Genomic DNA, 15776 nt, shown 5'->3' with positions numbered 1-15776 from the left:
CAGGTCCACTGAGTTTCTACCCCTCACCCTCACCCCTCACGTCAGGGCTGTCTGTACTCCTCAATTGAACATTCTCACACAGACATTCACAGTTCCATCTCTTGTCCTTGATTGCCCTGGTCATTATTTATTGATGTTGACCAGTATCCATTCATTAGTCTGTTCACTCATCCAGTTTGTTCATCCAGCAGCTGGTATTAGACAGTGGCACCTGTGAATATCCATACTTCACAAGTGATACCATTTGTTTAAGTCTCCCGTTTCTTCTAATGACTATTCTGGGCTCATAACTTGTAGTACTGTCTGAATTACTTTTCAAGTATTTGTGTGAGGAAAGAAAAGTATAAAGTTGCATTTTCCATAGGGATAAGAAAGAAGAAACAATGCCACATGTTAAGTGAAGATAAATATTTTTAGTCATGTTAAAAAAATTGCCATATAGTGTTTGTACTGTTCTTCAGAGTCTAGAGTCTAGACCCACATATCATTCCCAGATTGAAACATGGCTACATACTCTGACTCTAGAATCTGCTTGCTGCCAAAAATTGTGTCCTTTATTCTGGGTCATGTGTAAGCTATTTTAACTGGAGGCAATAGAGAAGTTGAAGCATCAGCCTAGGAAGTTAGAGGCCACAGTTGCATAACTGCCTCAGCACAATGTGGCTCGTGACCTTGGGCAAGTTGCTTAGCTGCTAGAAGCCTCAGTGTCTTCCCACAGCTCTCCCGTTAGGAAAAACAACTGCATTTTCTTTTTCATCTGTCCGTCAGTCTGTCCGTCCATTCATCCATCCATTCATTTATTGGTGCAGAGTGGCTTCATAGGCATGCTGCCAGGCCTTATAGAATAAAATTATTTAATCTTTTTCACAGTATTATACTAGCCTGTGTTTTAAAGCTAGCTCAGAACTGTTAAAAAGAAGTTGCTCCTTGCTCTGTAATAAAGTGTTTAATTTGTCAGTAAATTCCATTTAATTTCTCTTTTGGAGAAGAGCTCTTACATAACTTGTCTTCAGCTTTCGTACAGTAGTGTATCATGGCTATATGTTTTCCTCTAATATTGAAATTCAATGTCTTCAATATCAAAGAGAAAGAGTGTGGAATGCTTTGCTAAGGGGCGGGGCACTTTCTCTTTTGAGCACCGCCCTAGAGGAAGGGCTACTGTGAGCTGAACTTCCTTCCCTGCCACTTTCCTTCAATCCCAAGAGGGCTGCGTTGTACAAAGGGAATTGAAGGCGCTGTGAGGAAGAGAAGATTCAGGAAGAGGAGGAGAGCCAAAGGGAGGGATGTAGACATGGAAGGTCCTGGAAGGAGCTAAGTGGAAAATCACTGCAGGCAGTATGACGAAGGTGGTGGCTTTGTATCTATCTTCTCAAGAGTGACATAGAAGAACACAGTGTGGGTTGGGGGTGTAGGGAGGCAGTTGGGGATGCTAGAGAGTCACTTCCAGTTTTCTAGTGAAGGTAGAATCCAGGCTAAAAGTTGGATCAAGTCTTAGTCTTTCATGTTATTTTTAATTTAAAAATAACAGTATGATGTATCCCTTCCCTCTCTCCTTCCCCACTCTCTTCCATGCCCCACCTCAAGCATACTCCCTCTCAAATCATGGCCTCTTTCTTTCCCTCAATTATTACTATTTTACACACACGTGCACACGACTAGATGTATGAATGCAACCTACTGAGTGTTTAGTCTTTCTTTTATGTTTGTGGGATTGACCATGTGCTATTGGATAATCAGCTGGGGACTCATTCCTCAGGAAGACTACTTGGTCTCTCCGAAGTTGTTAATTACTGTAGCTCTTTAGTGAGGGGTGGGGCCTGTGCCATCTCTCCCCTCCACCCTGGCAAGCAAACTGTTGTTTTCTTTGTTCAGGTCCTGTGTTTAGGCAGCCATATCGTTGGGTTTTCATGACTGTAACTTCCTTGTCATATCTAAAGGCAGAATCTCCCAGCAGGCTTTCTGGTCTTCTTACAATCATTCTAAACCCTTTTCAATGGCGTTCTTTGAAGCTTAGATGTAAGGATTTCATTGTAGATTTATTAATTGGGGATGGGTACCACATGGTCAATTATTATCTATGTTTTGACCTATCTGTAATGAGCTCCATCTGTTGCAAAAAAATTTTTATTTTTGTACGAGCTACAGTTACCTAAGGGTGCAAGTATTCAGGATGAAGTTAAACATTATATTGGTCTGGGAAAGTGGCAACAGCATGTTCACCTCTAAGATGCATGACCTCATGAGGCATGGGTAGTTGTCTTGGTTTCCAATACCAAGGATAAATTCCATTTTTTTGAGAAGGCCTTAAGTTCAGACCACTATTGGTTCTTATCAAGATATGAGTGCTGCTATTGCGTCAGTGGGAATATCTTGTAATGCTGGGTTATTGTGATTCACAGGCTTCACAACTGGGATGGACCTTGGCAGTTTAATAGCACCACTTGGTACTATGAAAGCTAGTCCTCAGAGAGCAAGCATTCAGGTCAGATCCAACAGGAATCTTCTGAGTCCTTTGTCCAAAGTACACAATGTCTTCAGCATTAGCCTCCAAGTTCTGAGAAGTAACCAAGGGCAACAGTAATAGCCCATATTGTTTTAAGAGTCTCTTGGGCTCCCCTGTTGGTCAAATCTCTTAAAGCTAGAAGGCAAAACCATTCATGATTCCCTTCCCCGTGTGTGAAAACGATGATTGCCTATTCCCATGCCAAGCCCAGACAGGGTTGGTTTAGCTAGATTAGACTATGTCACTTAATCTGATTTTCTTTTTGTCTGGAGAAAAACGTGAATTTTAAGGAAAAATGAAGGAATATAATTTTATCTTTCAGGCACCTTATCTGGAAATCAAGAAGCAGATGGATAAACAGGACCCCCTTGCTCATCCACTTCTGCAATGGTATAAAATTGTAGCTTTTCTCCTAATGAAAATCAGTAGCCTTTTCTGTTTCTGAGGGGAAGGGACTATTTCATAAGCCCTGCAGAAGCCATAGTTCTACAAGCCTGTGATACCTGGTGATTTTTTTTCTACCCAAGAGTCCTTAATGACTCTCGATTTAATTAAAACTAGTATATCACAGGAGGAGGAAGGAGAAAGATGCTGTTATGTGCACAAATAGGAGCACACAGTGCATTTGACAGCAGTAAGTTTAAGGTCTTAAAGGATCCGCCTAATTAGATTATGTGCGGAAAGCGTTTTGGTTCATTTAATTTTCTAGTTCAGTGAGAACTTGGTGATAAAATTTAATCCTTTTCAGTCCTTTTCATTGGGAAAAAAATCTTGAAGCACGCTTTAGATATTTTGAATCTTAACAAGGATAGGAAAGTGTGCCTGACTACTGCAGAAGATGTACTGTTTAAGTGTGAGCCTTGGTGAGGGAAACAGCATTTAGTCCCATCCTGTATTCTAGGAGGACTCTACAGCAGAGAGGAGAGGTGACCTAAAGAAACGTACCTTGCTTTGATGCCTGCTTCAAGCAATTTGTCCTTTTTCATATGCAAAGACTAGACAATAAGAGTTTATAAGGGTTTTGTGTACATGGCTTTTTGAAATTACTTAAATAAAATTACCATAGTTATCTTAGAGTAGCATAGTTACACATATTACCAGAGACTGATCTGTATGAACACTGAGAGTGACAAGCAGTGGATGAGGACCTGTTGGAGGGTGAACTGGGAGGAGGATAATGACTGGACTGTAAAAAAAAAGTGATTAAAGATTGTACAAAATAGTTGGGGATTTAGCTCAGTGGTAGAGCGCTTGCCTAGCAAGCGCAAGGCCCTGGGTTCGGTCCCCAGCTCCGAAAAAAAAAAAAAAAAAAAAAAAGAAAATAGAAAAAGAAAAAAAAAGATTGTAAAAAATAAAACAAAACAGACAAAAGAAAAATAAAAGTCCGTCATCAAACAGACAAGAGTCCAGTTTCCTCAGGTTTCTGATTACTTTTGCTTAGTAAAATTCCACAGACCATATGATCTAATAAGACCATGACAAACTTTAGGTAAAGAAATTTGTCTGCTGTATTAGGATCTGTTATTAAGGTTGGGGATTTAGCTCAGTGGTAGAGCGCTTGCCTAGGAAGCGCAAGGCCCTGGGTTCCGTCCCCAGCTCCGAAAAAAAAAGAACCAAAAAAAAAAAAAAAAAGGATCTGTTATTAAAATACTGACAGATGTGGAAAAAATAACACTTTTACTGTCTCACATTTTCTCATCATGCTTAAGGCTAAAGTAGAAAAGTAAACAATTGAAATGTTGGGGTCCCAGATTGCTCACTAGACACAGGGGAAATCAGGGTCCCATGTTAGGGCACTTTCATACATTAATAAAAGAATTCAATAAGGGACTCAAGCAGAAGCTGGGGGAAGAAGGGATCAGGACAGGACAGAACAGCACAGAACAGGCGACCTGTAAAACCCTCTGAAGCTGCCCAGGGGAAACGGAGGAGAAAAAGGAAAACAGACCATGCCATTTAAGCTGCCATTGAAGTCAGATATATGGTGGACAGGCAGCCATGGTGTGGGCAGAAAGCTTTAGGCAAAGAGTGAAGAAGGCTCAGATGCTGTGGAAAGCCTAGGTAGTAAGGAAATCGTGCTTAGGAAAAGAGATAGAAGCACATTGTGCCTTGATGAATAGGAAAAGTGAAAATTCAATGATTTTATCTTACTGCCCCAAGCCCAGTAAAGCCATTGCACCAGCGAGTGGGCATTCTGGGACGGAAGAGTAGAGCATGTCATTAATGTACTGGTTATTCCTCTCTCTGTGCCTTGGCTTTAGCCTGCCTTCCTAAACATGGTCTTTTGGTCAAACACTTTGTAGTCCCCTCTTCTATCTTATACACAGTAGACTATGAAGCATTCACGGTTTGAACTACCTGGGTTAAAATGGTCAACCTCAGTGTCAAGTATGTTGACTTTTATGGTTAAGCCACTGTCAACTCTGTCAACTCAGATATCCTTACCTGTTTTGACAAACAGACTCGTTATTGAGAGCCATTCTTTATCCAAGAGATGTTGGAAACAAAATGATTAGGGCCACGGATCGGTTTCTCACCAATAGACCCTCATTATTTTATAGTATTGAATTTCCAAAAGTGTTCATGTCGCTAGTGGTTAGGGTTGTGCTTTCTAAAAATGACATCTTCGCAAGTTTTACGGTACTACTTTCCCAGTGAGTTTCTCAGATGAAAAGCATCCTTTTTGGTTGTTGCGGTTATGTAAGCTCCTTAGATTGTGTTAGCAAGTAAACCAAGCTTCCGAAATCTATGGAAAGCCACATTTCCATCATTTGCTGATTATCGTACAGAACAGTCAAGATGTTTGTCACGAGGTTGTGGCTGACCGATCATTTCAATTTCAGGGTCATCTCCAGTAATAGGTCACATATTGTGAAACTGCCAGTCAACAGGGTAAGTTCTGTTTTCATATAAATGGGAAAAAGTGGTAGCTGGGTGCACTGACCTCTATGGTTCTCAGGCAGCTTGTCCAAAGGTGGACATGACCCAGCCCAATTCTTCAGTTTTCATTTGTGCTTGAGCTGCAAACCCTTTTGAGATAGGAAATCGTTATCCAGTATGTACCCTGCTCCTTTAAATGAATTGAAAACATCAATATGAGAGAATGTATTCTTCCTATAAGAGTTTGAAAAGTGACACCTAGGGAGAGATTGTGCTGCCAGGCTTCTGCCTTTCCAGATCCGAAACGCTGGATACAAACTCCTTATCAGCCTAAGTAGTGTTTAAAGAATCTTTCTGAGAAGGTAGTGGTCCCTGGTTGCAGTGCTCATTGTCACCTAAGAGCAGCATTGAAACTCTTCTGTCCTTATTTTCAAATCTCCGCGTGGGAGATTGCTGCCTGTTACATTCCTGGGTAAGTATCCAAGCTGAAAGGGAAAGAATTAGGAAGTCATGTCGAGCAGTTCACCTGATCTTGTCCTGTGGTTAAAGAGCAAAAGCATGCAAAGAAAGCCAAAGGATGATCTTCATTTTAAAACGGTGTGTTAACTCCAGAATAATAATTACTGGTTTTGTGTGGAGCTGCCAATACATGACCTGAGTTCTGTAATAAAAGTCCTTGAGAACAGTCCAGTGCGAGCATAATAGCATGGCGGAGTCTAAGCATCAGTGTCTTAGGCTTGTCTGCCACCTTTGGCCTTCTGGCTCGCGCAAAGAAGTCACTTCCCATGGGTGATTCCATCGAGGTCTAACTTAAGTGGTTTTCTAAAATGCATGTAGGTTTTTAAACCAGTCCAAAAGAGTCATTAGTACAGAATTTCTCTGTTGAAATCGGATAATTTGGATGATCCCTAAGCTGGTAAAAGGTCCACGTGACATTGTTTATTATTCCTTTGCATGACAGCAACTGAAGTTCATGCACACTCCACACCAGTTCCTCCTCCTCAGCAGCCCACCAGCCAAAGAGTCCAACTTCAGAGCTGCCAAGAAGCTCTTTGGAAGCACCTTTGCCTTTCAGTGAGTATGGCTGTGAGGAAGGGCGGGCCCCTTCGGTCTCCCGGAACTGAAGGGGAAGAGAACACTGAGGTTGGCACTAACTGGCAAATCAGCCATTTGAATTTGAATACAAACTCCTTATCAACCTAAGTAGTGTTTAAAGAATCTTTCTGAGAAGCTAGTGGTCCCTGGTTGCCGTGCTCATTGTCACCTAAGAGCAGCATTGAAACTCTTCTCTTGGAAACTCAGAACTTCTGGAAGCATCATGTCTTCTTACTGACTTTCTGCCTTTGCTGTTTTCCACCCTACTCCCGTGTTTTAGTGGCTCTCACATTGAAAACTGGCACTCTATCCTGAGGAATGGTCTGGTCGTTGCCTCTAACACACGTCTGCAGGTAACATTTTTGCATGTTTTAGTAGGAGTCCATTTATTCTTAAGGGGGAGATGTGAGCTCTAATGCATTTATTTAAAATATTATCTGGAATTTCTAATAAAGATGAACACATTTTCACAAAATAACTGAAGCAAGATGGATGGATGCCTGACAATAAAGGATTCTCTAGGAGAAAAAGTGAAAGTCACACTTTGAATGTAAGAAGTAAAATAAGACGATGCAGAAAGGAAAACCTTCCAGATATTCCATCCATTATTCTAAAAGCGTATTTCTTTAGTACTGTGGCTCAGTGTGGGTCCTTTTAGAGAAGAAAAGGAGGCAGACTTCAGCGTGGGGCACAGGGGTCGGAATTGTCAGTCTGTTTTGCTTGGAGTCCTGAACTCCGCTACACTTTTGATTTTTGCTTATTCCTCTTCAAGTCCATACCTCCAAATTGTCCCTTCATGCACAAAGAAAAGACATGAAGAAGGAAACAGCCCAGCCCAGTCACCTGTACAGTAACAACACAGGGGACAGCATTAACTATGCATGTCGGCAAGCTTAACTCCATTGTTTAGGTACCAAGTTCTTAGTACTAGCCTGTGAGGACCCTACAGTATAGAAGTGAGATTGAAGAATTTTAAATGTGCTGAGTAGTTCGTCTTTCTACTCCTCAAAATGTTTCACCCCATGAAACTCCTCATAACTTGAAATACTCAGTGGAAGAGTAGACTGGCAGATGAGGTGCATGATGATTTGTGTTCATATTGCGACTTGTGAGTGTCCCTGAGGACAGGCTCTTCAGCAAGTCTTGATTTTCGAATTTTAGATTCATTAGAGTAACATTAGATTCATTAGATTCAACAGAGTATAGTCCTTTGTGACTAGTGAGTCTCTGTGTTACTGGTTGAGTGGAGAACACTCTTCGGTTCTTTTTCCTCTTATTTTTTTCTTTATCCACTTATTCCAAATGAGATGGCGGTCCTCTTCTTACCTTTGACCCAGCATAAGTGTACTCTCATTCTAGTTAGATCTAATGGTCCAACATGAAACTGATTTGACCTCTCTTGTATGATGTTAATTCAAAGCACTGACCGATGTCTTTCTCTCTCTAAAAATCTCACATTGTAGCTCCACGGTGCGATGTACGGAAGTGGGATCTATCTTAGCCCAATGTCGAGCATATCGTTTGGTTACTCAGGTAATCCAGCACTGCTACTTGATGAGCTGGGGGATGTCGGAGGTGAACTGAAAGCATACGTTGTAGGCAGTCTGGAAAATTTTAAATGTGGAAAGAATGATCTTCTGTTTATTGGCATTGAGTAGTGGAATTTATGGTTAGTATGTCTTTGCATTTTTAAAATTTGACTATGGAGTAATTAAACACTTTGTAAACAGATTTAAATTACACAGAATAAAAGAAATCAAATAACAATTTGTCAAGAAATCTTAGTATTTGATTCTTCAACTACTTCCATAGCAGGGGTGTTTTTTTGTGTGTGTGTGTGGTGTGTGTGTGTGGTGTGTGTGTGTGTGTGTGTGTGTGTGAGAGAGAGAGAGAGAGAGAGAGACAGAGACAGAGACAGAGACAGACAGAGACAGACAGAGACAGACAGAGACAGAGAGAGAGAGGTGCACACTACATTTTCAGGGAATGTTTTACACATGGTTCCTGAATGCTAACTCTTAGTATTTCAACATTGCAGGAAATAATACTTAGAGAAGTCTGTTAACTAGGAGACCATTAACCTGGCCCATCTGTCTATTCATTAGTCAAGGTCTGTGCAAATTCAACCACAATAAGTTTCTTTTTTGTGGTGACATAAATTGAGTACTTAAACATAGACTTAAAACTATCAGTGATTGAAAGGACAATAAAAGGCTGATGGAGAGAAAATGTACAAGTTTAGAAGGCTACAAAATAGCAAAGAAAATGGGAAATAGAAACACATAATGAAGAATTCTAATTAGGCAGAGTCAAGTATGGTGGTACCATGTGACTCCTATTGTTTGGCAAGTTGACTTACATATAAGGGTAAACAACCCCTTTATTCTGTCCCTAGAGTCTTCAGATCAGGTAATGTAGTGAATCAGTTTATCATGTGATTTTTTCAGTTTCTCAAAGCATTCACTGTGTAGCACTCAGTTGGCAGATGGGTTGTTCTGGTTGGTCTAAGAGAGCCTGACTTCAGGCCGGAAACCCGGTGGGTGGGGATGAGCTGGAACTGATACCCAGTTATCTAGATATGGCTGATCTAATTTGGTGAAGCCAAAAGCATTAAACTTTTGCAGAGTGCTGAGAGAATCAGGCAGCTTTTGGGTGGCTTTTTTGATCTCGTTTCTCAAGTCATACACCTGTATATATGCATAGTCAAAGCCATCACAAGACCTTCTCTATCTCTGTTGATATTATCTGTTGAAGGAATGACAGGTTACATTGTAACTGAGCAAATAAATTAAGAAATACTATTGTAAATGGAGGTGTGGTAGGGGCTTGTGTTTGTGGATCCCATTCCCCTAACTGCACTGCCTTGTCTGCCCCCAGTGGGAGAGGAGGAGCTAAGTCCTGCAGTGACCTAATGTGCAGGGGTGTGTGGGGCATGAAAGAGGGGATAATGGGGGCGGGGGAGATTTTCCCATCTCAGAGGAGAAGGGGAGGAGGAATGGGGAGGATCTGGGGATCTGGGTAGGGGGTACTAGGAGAAGGGAGGCTGATATTGGAATGTAAAGTGATTAAATAAACTAATAAAAAAGGAAATTCTGTTATAGTGAGATATCAGCATAGCCCTAAAGATAAGTGTCAGACAAAATAGTATTGAGACAGGCAATGGAAAAATAACTAAACTCAGATTTAAAACTAAATATGTTTAGCTAAATAATGTATCTTTAGCATAGACAATGAAAATGAGAACAACAGACAAAATCAGTATTTTTGATTTCTGCTTTTTATGCTAGTTCATAGAATCTTTAAATGGGATCATAGAAACAATTGGGTGGAGACTAGGTATAGACTGAACGGATGTGAAATTTTTCCTTGGCGTGTGCATTTTTCTAGAAGAGAGTCCATAGACATTATCAGAATCTGAAGGGCTCTTGACATATTTCCAAAAAGAGGATTTGGGATGTAGCTTGATGATAAAGACCTTGAGTTCTGTCCATAGCCCAGGTTGGGGCAGGGGTAGGGGTGTAAAATCTCCAGAGATAGATGAAGTTGTGGTTGGTTTTGAGGTCTGAAGACATAGAGCCTAGACCGTGGAACAGCCCTGCATGCAGTACTTTGCCGTTACCCCTGTTCTACATGTTAGGTCTGCTCCTACCTACCCATGCAATCCAGGGAATGCCTGGCTTGGAAAAGGTTAGACGAACTTACTTTGCAAATTTCTGAGCAGCTTTGCTCCTGCCACCAAGATACTCATTGAAATTCAAGAATTTCTCAGTTTCTGGTGTGGTACTATGTTGAACATTCTCATAGATTTGGTTTTTACATAGTCTACAATGAACTATACATTGATTCTCTTTTCCTATGAGATTTCACAGCAGAACATCCTAACATGACTTTAATAGAGCAAAAGCTAAAATTTATGACTGAGCATAGAAAAAGGAACATGTAGTTGTTTGAGTTAGATTGTAATTTCTACAGAGAAGCGAGTGTATATTGGTAATTTACAATGCCACGGTGAATTCTCTCCTTTCCTCTGTCTGAATTTTCCACTCTGTATCTTGTCCTAGTCCTCAGCAGTCAGTAAGTATGGAAGTTAATTCTAATTAAACATTTTAAAATCAACTTCTATAAGTACTCTGTAGTATATACAAAATAATTTCTATCCCTATTTTCAATGCTAAGAACAGAAATTCCTATTTCACAACTCTTCTGGGATTTCCCAGACATGCAGACCATCAGCTCCAGGGTCTGTGGTACAAGCAGCTGTTGCCTCATCCTGACTGCATCTGGCTTGGTGTGATTAGACGTCTGCCTGCAGTACAACTTTTGGCACACATCGATTGTACTTTCCTTTGCCTCAGTCAACTGTATCTTAGTTACTGCCCCGATGTTTTTCAGGGATGAACAAGAAGCAGAAGGTATCAACCAAGGACGAGCCAGCTTCGAGTAGTAAAAGCAGCAATGCGTCACAGGTACTGTGGCCACTCACAAGTTGGAGGGAGGGCAGTGAACTGCAGCTTCATTAGACAGCAGAATGTCGATAATTACTGAGAATTATCAAGCTTAAAACATGTACTTTAAGAGGTCATTACTCATGAGGGAGTCAAGGGCTGGAGAGACGGCTCAGCGGTTAAGGGCCCTGACTGCTCTTCCAGAGGTCCTGAGTTCAAATCCCAGCAACCACATGGTGGCTCACAACCATCTGTAATGAGATCTGATGCCCTCTTCTAGTGTGTCTGAAGACAGCTACAGTGTATAAAATAAAAAATAAATAAATCAAACTCACTCTAAATGCAGAAACCTCATTGCTTATAGGTAATAATATACATTCATGAATACACACACACACACACACACACACACACACACGGTGTCTCATTTACTACCAGAGTCTAGAAGACTTTGAGGAATAATACTAGATAACAACTCCATCCTCTTTACAAAACAAACTACAAACATGCTTAAGTCGATGGACTATTAAATGACAAAGAAAAATACAGAAAGGGATGTTTAATGTTATAGAGAAGTTAATACTGGGGTAAATGCTAATCGCATGGTCAGGAGAAAATACTTCTGAGAAGGATGGCCTTTGAGAGTAGCATTAGAGATGGAGACAGCATGAGACACATGACTCTGAGAGGAAGAGCACAGAGAAGACTGTGTCCAAACCTTCTGCTCTTGAGTTGTGGGGAAACTGACACCCATCTGCTCACAGTGAACTTTGCTTATCTAACATCTGGAAGTAGAGCCAGCTTCTACATGAAGTGCTTCTGAAACCTCTGTGGCTTAGTAAATATTGCTGTAAGTGAGGGTTGGTTTTGTGGTCGATTTTAATGTTTGAAAATATCATGCAAATTTCAGTGTTTGCCTTTATATAAATGTGTTGGCCTCCCCAGTAAAACTAACTCGGAATTCTAAATTGTTTGTTCTGAGACTACTGAACTCTGTTTCAACATTGCTTCGGTTCCCTGGCCTTATGAGTGACTTGACAAAGATTATTTACACACATTAAATGATGTAACGAAAACAGCTGGAGGTTAAAAGAACACATGGATATTGATAAATAACTCCACAGCTGTTTTATCGGTTCATGTTTATTAATGACAAGCACTTGTTGTTGAAGCTTACTAGAGTACTCCGTTTTAATTTTAATTATTTTTAAATTGTTTTATGATTTAGTCTCAGAAAAAAGGACAGCAATCCCAGTTCCTGCAAAGCCGTAACTTGAAATGCATAGCCTTATGTGAAGGTGAGTGCCTGGGCCGAACATCCTGGCTTTATTTCAGAACTGTAATTTTACAGAGAGTTCATGATGACGTATCATCCTTTAAGACCACCTCTGAGGGCACTGTGGGAAATAAGCGTAAATGAGATTGTAGAGAGCTAAACTGAAAGTGCAGAACTGGCATGGGTTCAGACAGGGCTGTCTTATTCCTGGCAGATTTTCCAAATGTAACTCCACTTTCAGATAGTGTAATTATTTGTTCTCGTGATGCTTCCTCCTCAAGTTGGTGCTTGACTGTGTAAGATAATGAAAACCTTGAATGAGCTGTGCGCTGAGAAGATAACACGATAGGACTTTCCATTCCTTCAGGGAAGGTGTTTCATTCTGAACTCGGTGCAGAAAGATTGAGAGGTGGTTTGGAAAATCATAGGCTTTGCTCTTGCTCTAATGTCTGACAGGCTTCAAGTCATCTTTTCTCTCTGACTCAAGACTTTGAGTAGCCTCTAGTGTCTGTCTCAAGTGTCTACACCTGACGGTTATGTGTGACAGTAAGTTGCTGTCTGTGCTCTCGGGACCTATTTGCTTCTGATAGTAGTCAAATGATTTCCTCCATTGTGAAGTGGCCTTTTGTTGACTTCATTTACATTTATTGAGAGCTGATATGGTTAGGTATCCATTATATGTTTGTTTGGACAGCTCTTTTTGCATTTAGATTTCTGAGAGAAGGACAGTAGTTAATTAAAAGGATTCCTGGTCCTTTAGAATTTAATAGGCTTTTAATTATGTCTTCCACTTACAGTGATCACGTCACCTGACCTGCACAAACATGGCGAGATATGGGTTGTCCCGAACACGGATCATGTCTGTACACGATTCTTTTTTGTGTAAGTCCAAATGCTCAGATTTGCTCATTACTGTGTTTTTTACAAATGAAAGAATGACTTCAGTATTATTTTCCCACTTTAGCTGCCAAGTAAAACACACAAATAATTGAACTTCTCATGAGTCTAATGATTGTTACATGTCAGTAAACTTATGGAGAAAAGTGATACTACATGCTCTTAATCTATAAGAACTAAAGGAAAGCCTTCTAGATCTGCTTTAATGATGAAAGGTTTTAGAATGGGGAACAGAGAAGGCAATAATGAAAATGTTCTATAAAAATTAATGGGCACTTCACTTTATATAGGCTGGCAAGGTATTGCATGTTGTCCTGTGTATTTGTTGGCACACAGTAGACAAGTGTTTTCATTCCAAATCCATGGATGTAATAAACCTTCCTGAGTCTTCACTTTATCTTTACCTCTGTAGTCCCACTTCTCCTGCCTGGCCACACCTTTTTCCTGACCTCAGCACAGAAATGACTTTAAGAAAGAACTGAGTTGTTGGTTTTATAGTTTGTGGAATATTTAAAGACAAGTTGGAAGTGATCTGGGTTCCTTTATAAGCCTGTCAATGGGATGGCATTAAAATTGGGACAATCCATCATAGGTCCACAGAACCCATGTGTCTGTTGTTTTGGATCCAAGCGTATGTGGACAGCTTGTACACAGTGAGAGATTCTATGGAAACTATGATTTTCTTACAGCATTTATTGGCTGGTTACAGGTTTCCCAGCAATGGGTATAGCAACTAGAACAGGCTTTATGGGTGAGTTTGAGGTCCAACTCCACAGAAATAGGGAAGAACAATCACCAAGTTGTATAACCTCTCTAAGCTTCATCAACAAGATGAGAACAGTGTGCTTACCTGCATCTCTTAGAGACTCAACAGCAAGCAGATGGCTCACAGAGAACATTGGTACTTTTATTACCCACAGTGAGATGATTTGCAAAGGTATAGCCGTGGGGCCTCAGTGCATCTAGAGGAGCATTTCGGATCTAATAGCAGTAGGACGGTTATACATCCTCAGGTCCAGATGGCTGAGTCAGGAAGAGGTCCATTGGCAGGACCTCTAATTCACCCAACTCTACTCCAAGTGGAGGCCAGTGGAGCTCATGGCTGAAGTCTGTGCAGGTCAACCTAGCAGGGCCAAATGACAGCAGAAGGCCTGTGGCTACTAGGAAAGCTGTCGGTATGCATTACATTGCAAGATTATTCTGAGATTAGGCCAACGTAGATCTCAAGTACAAAGCTCATAAAACAGTCTCATTTTTCTCAGCTAGTTGATTATTATCCATTTCTTCTGGAAATAAACTTCAATTACAAAATTACCTTATCTATCTAGGAGGCTTGAGATGTTGATAAAAGGATAACTCCATGGTCTTTTCGTGTGGTCAGCTCTCCTGTACCTTACCAAAAATTCAGATTTATTGAACAGAACAAACAGCCTTACATACAGAAGTAGCTCAATTCTCAATATGACATTTTTAGATTTTCATAAATGATACATAAAACACATGTAGAGGACTAACTGTAGGTGAGAAGGACTCCTGCTCTCCACAATAGGGAATAGAGAAGCGGCACTGTCTGATGAAAACCAGTGTGCCCAGATGCTTTCAGAATGACTCAGGGGAAATCTTTATTAAGATAATTTTCACTGCTTTGTAAACACTATGAGATGCTATCTTTTTTTGCACCCTCAGTAGACAGAACTCATTAGGTAAGACTGATAAATTCAGAACACACCAAAGAGAGAATGCATCTAGTCATTATTGTACGTTCTGATTACAGCTTTTAGTCTCTTCCTTCAGAAAAGACACAACCACATCATTGTGCTTCCCCTATGAGAGTAGCAGCTAGGAAAAGAATAAGTCGATAATTAACCATTAGGCTATAACCCAATCTATAATATTTTTTCTTATTTAAACAAATATTTTATTACCTGGTGTGGTCACTGATCCTAGGAGTTATGCTTGATGAGGAGGATATAAGTTAATATGCATTTCTGATAAGTATTAGGTGAAGATGCTGAAAATTAAGACAATTGCCAGGCTAATCCATTACCCAGGACTATGGAGATCGCAATATAGTTATTAAGTGTCTTCTTCAAAATCTCTCTCACATCTCAGCAACTCAGGAGAAAAAATCTAACCTAATAGGAAAATGCTATGGAACAGACTTGTGTGAGACAAGGTATTAAAATAAAACTGAAAAGACCAGACTGCTTATGAGATGAGAGGTACATGTTTGCAAAGTATTTTTCTTTCTTTTGTGGGGGGAATCCCCAAAATGATTCAACTAAGAATAAATACTTTAGGCACAATGCAGTCATACGGGTGTTATGACCAGCTCCCAGCCCACTTCTAGTAGTATTCATTGTAAAGCTTGATTTCTCTACCAACCATTGGGACACTTGTATAAACATATGAAGACCTACTATGTGTAGAAATGAGAGAACTGACTTCCAAAGCGTCAGGAGATGGGTTGAAGCAGAAGTCCAAGCACACAGAATGTCAGGTCACACTCACGGACATGTCTCCCCCTCCGCTTTCCTTTTTCTCTGAGTCTTCAGTCATACTCATTACATAGCGTAGGCTGGCCTAAAACTCTCACCAATGGTCCTACCTCAGCCCTCTGAGTGCTGGGGTGGTAAGTCTGTAGGCTAGACCATGTAGACTATTTCACTATGAACAAGAG

The 15776-nt window shown here is 40.5% G+C and overlaps 1 protein-coding gene across 9 annotated transcripts in view; it reads left to right on the top strand.

Moving 5' to 3' along the window:
* The window catches only part of Parp8 (poly (ADP-ribose) polymerase family, member 8), a 172395-nt gene that overhangs the window by 147319 nt on the left and 9300 nt on the right, over positions 1 to 15776 (top strand). For all 9 annotated transcript variants that reach the window (NM_001427069.1, XM_087618213.1, XM_087618246.1 and 6 more), the window contains 8 exon segments: positions 2826 to 2893; positions 5347 to 5395; positions 6345 to 6457; positions 6759 to 6831; positions 7942 to 8011; positions 10871 to 10944; positions 12152 to 12221; positions 12997 to 13081. In NM_001427069.1, coding sequence (NP_001413998.1) covers positions 2826 to 2893; positions 5347 to 5395; positions 6345 to 6457; positions 6759 to 6831; positions 7942 to 8011; positions 10871 to 10944; positions 12152 to 12221; positions 12997 to 13081 — 602 coding nt within the window.

Source organism: Rattus norvegicus, chromosome 2 (assembly GCF_021556685.1).
Source record: "Rattus norvegicus strain SHRSP/BbbUtx chromosome 2, alternate assembly SHRSP_T2T, whole genome shotgun sequence".
NCBI lineage: Eukaryota > Metazoa > Chordata > Mammalia > Rodentia > Muridae > Rattus > Rattus norvegicus.
The sequence above is the reverse complement of the archived record's forward strand: the minus strand, read 5'-3'. Positions and strand labels throughout refer to the sequence as shown.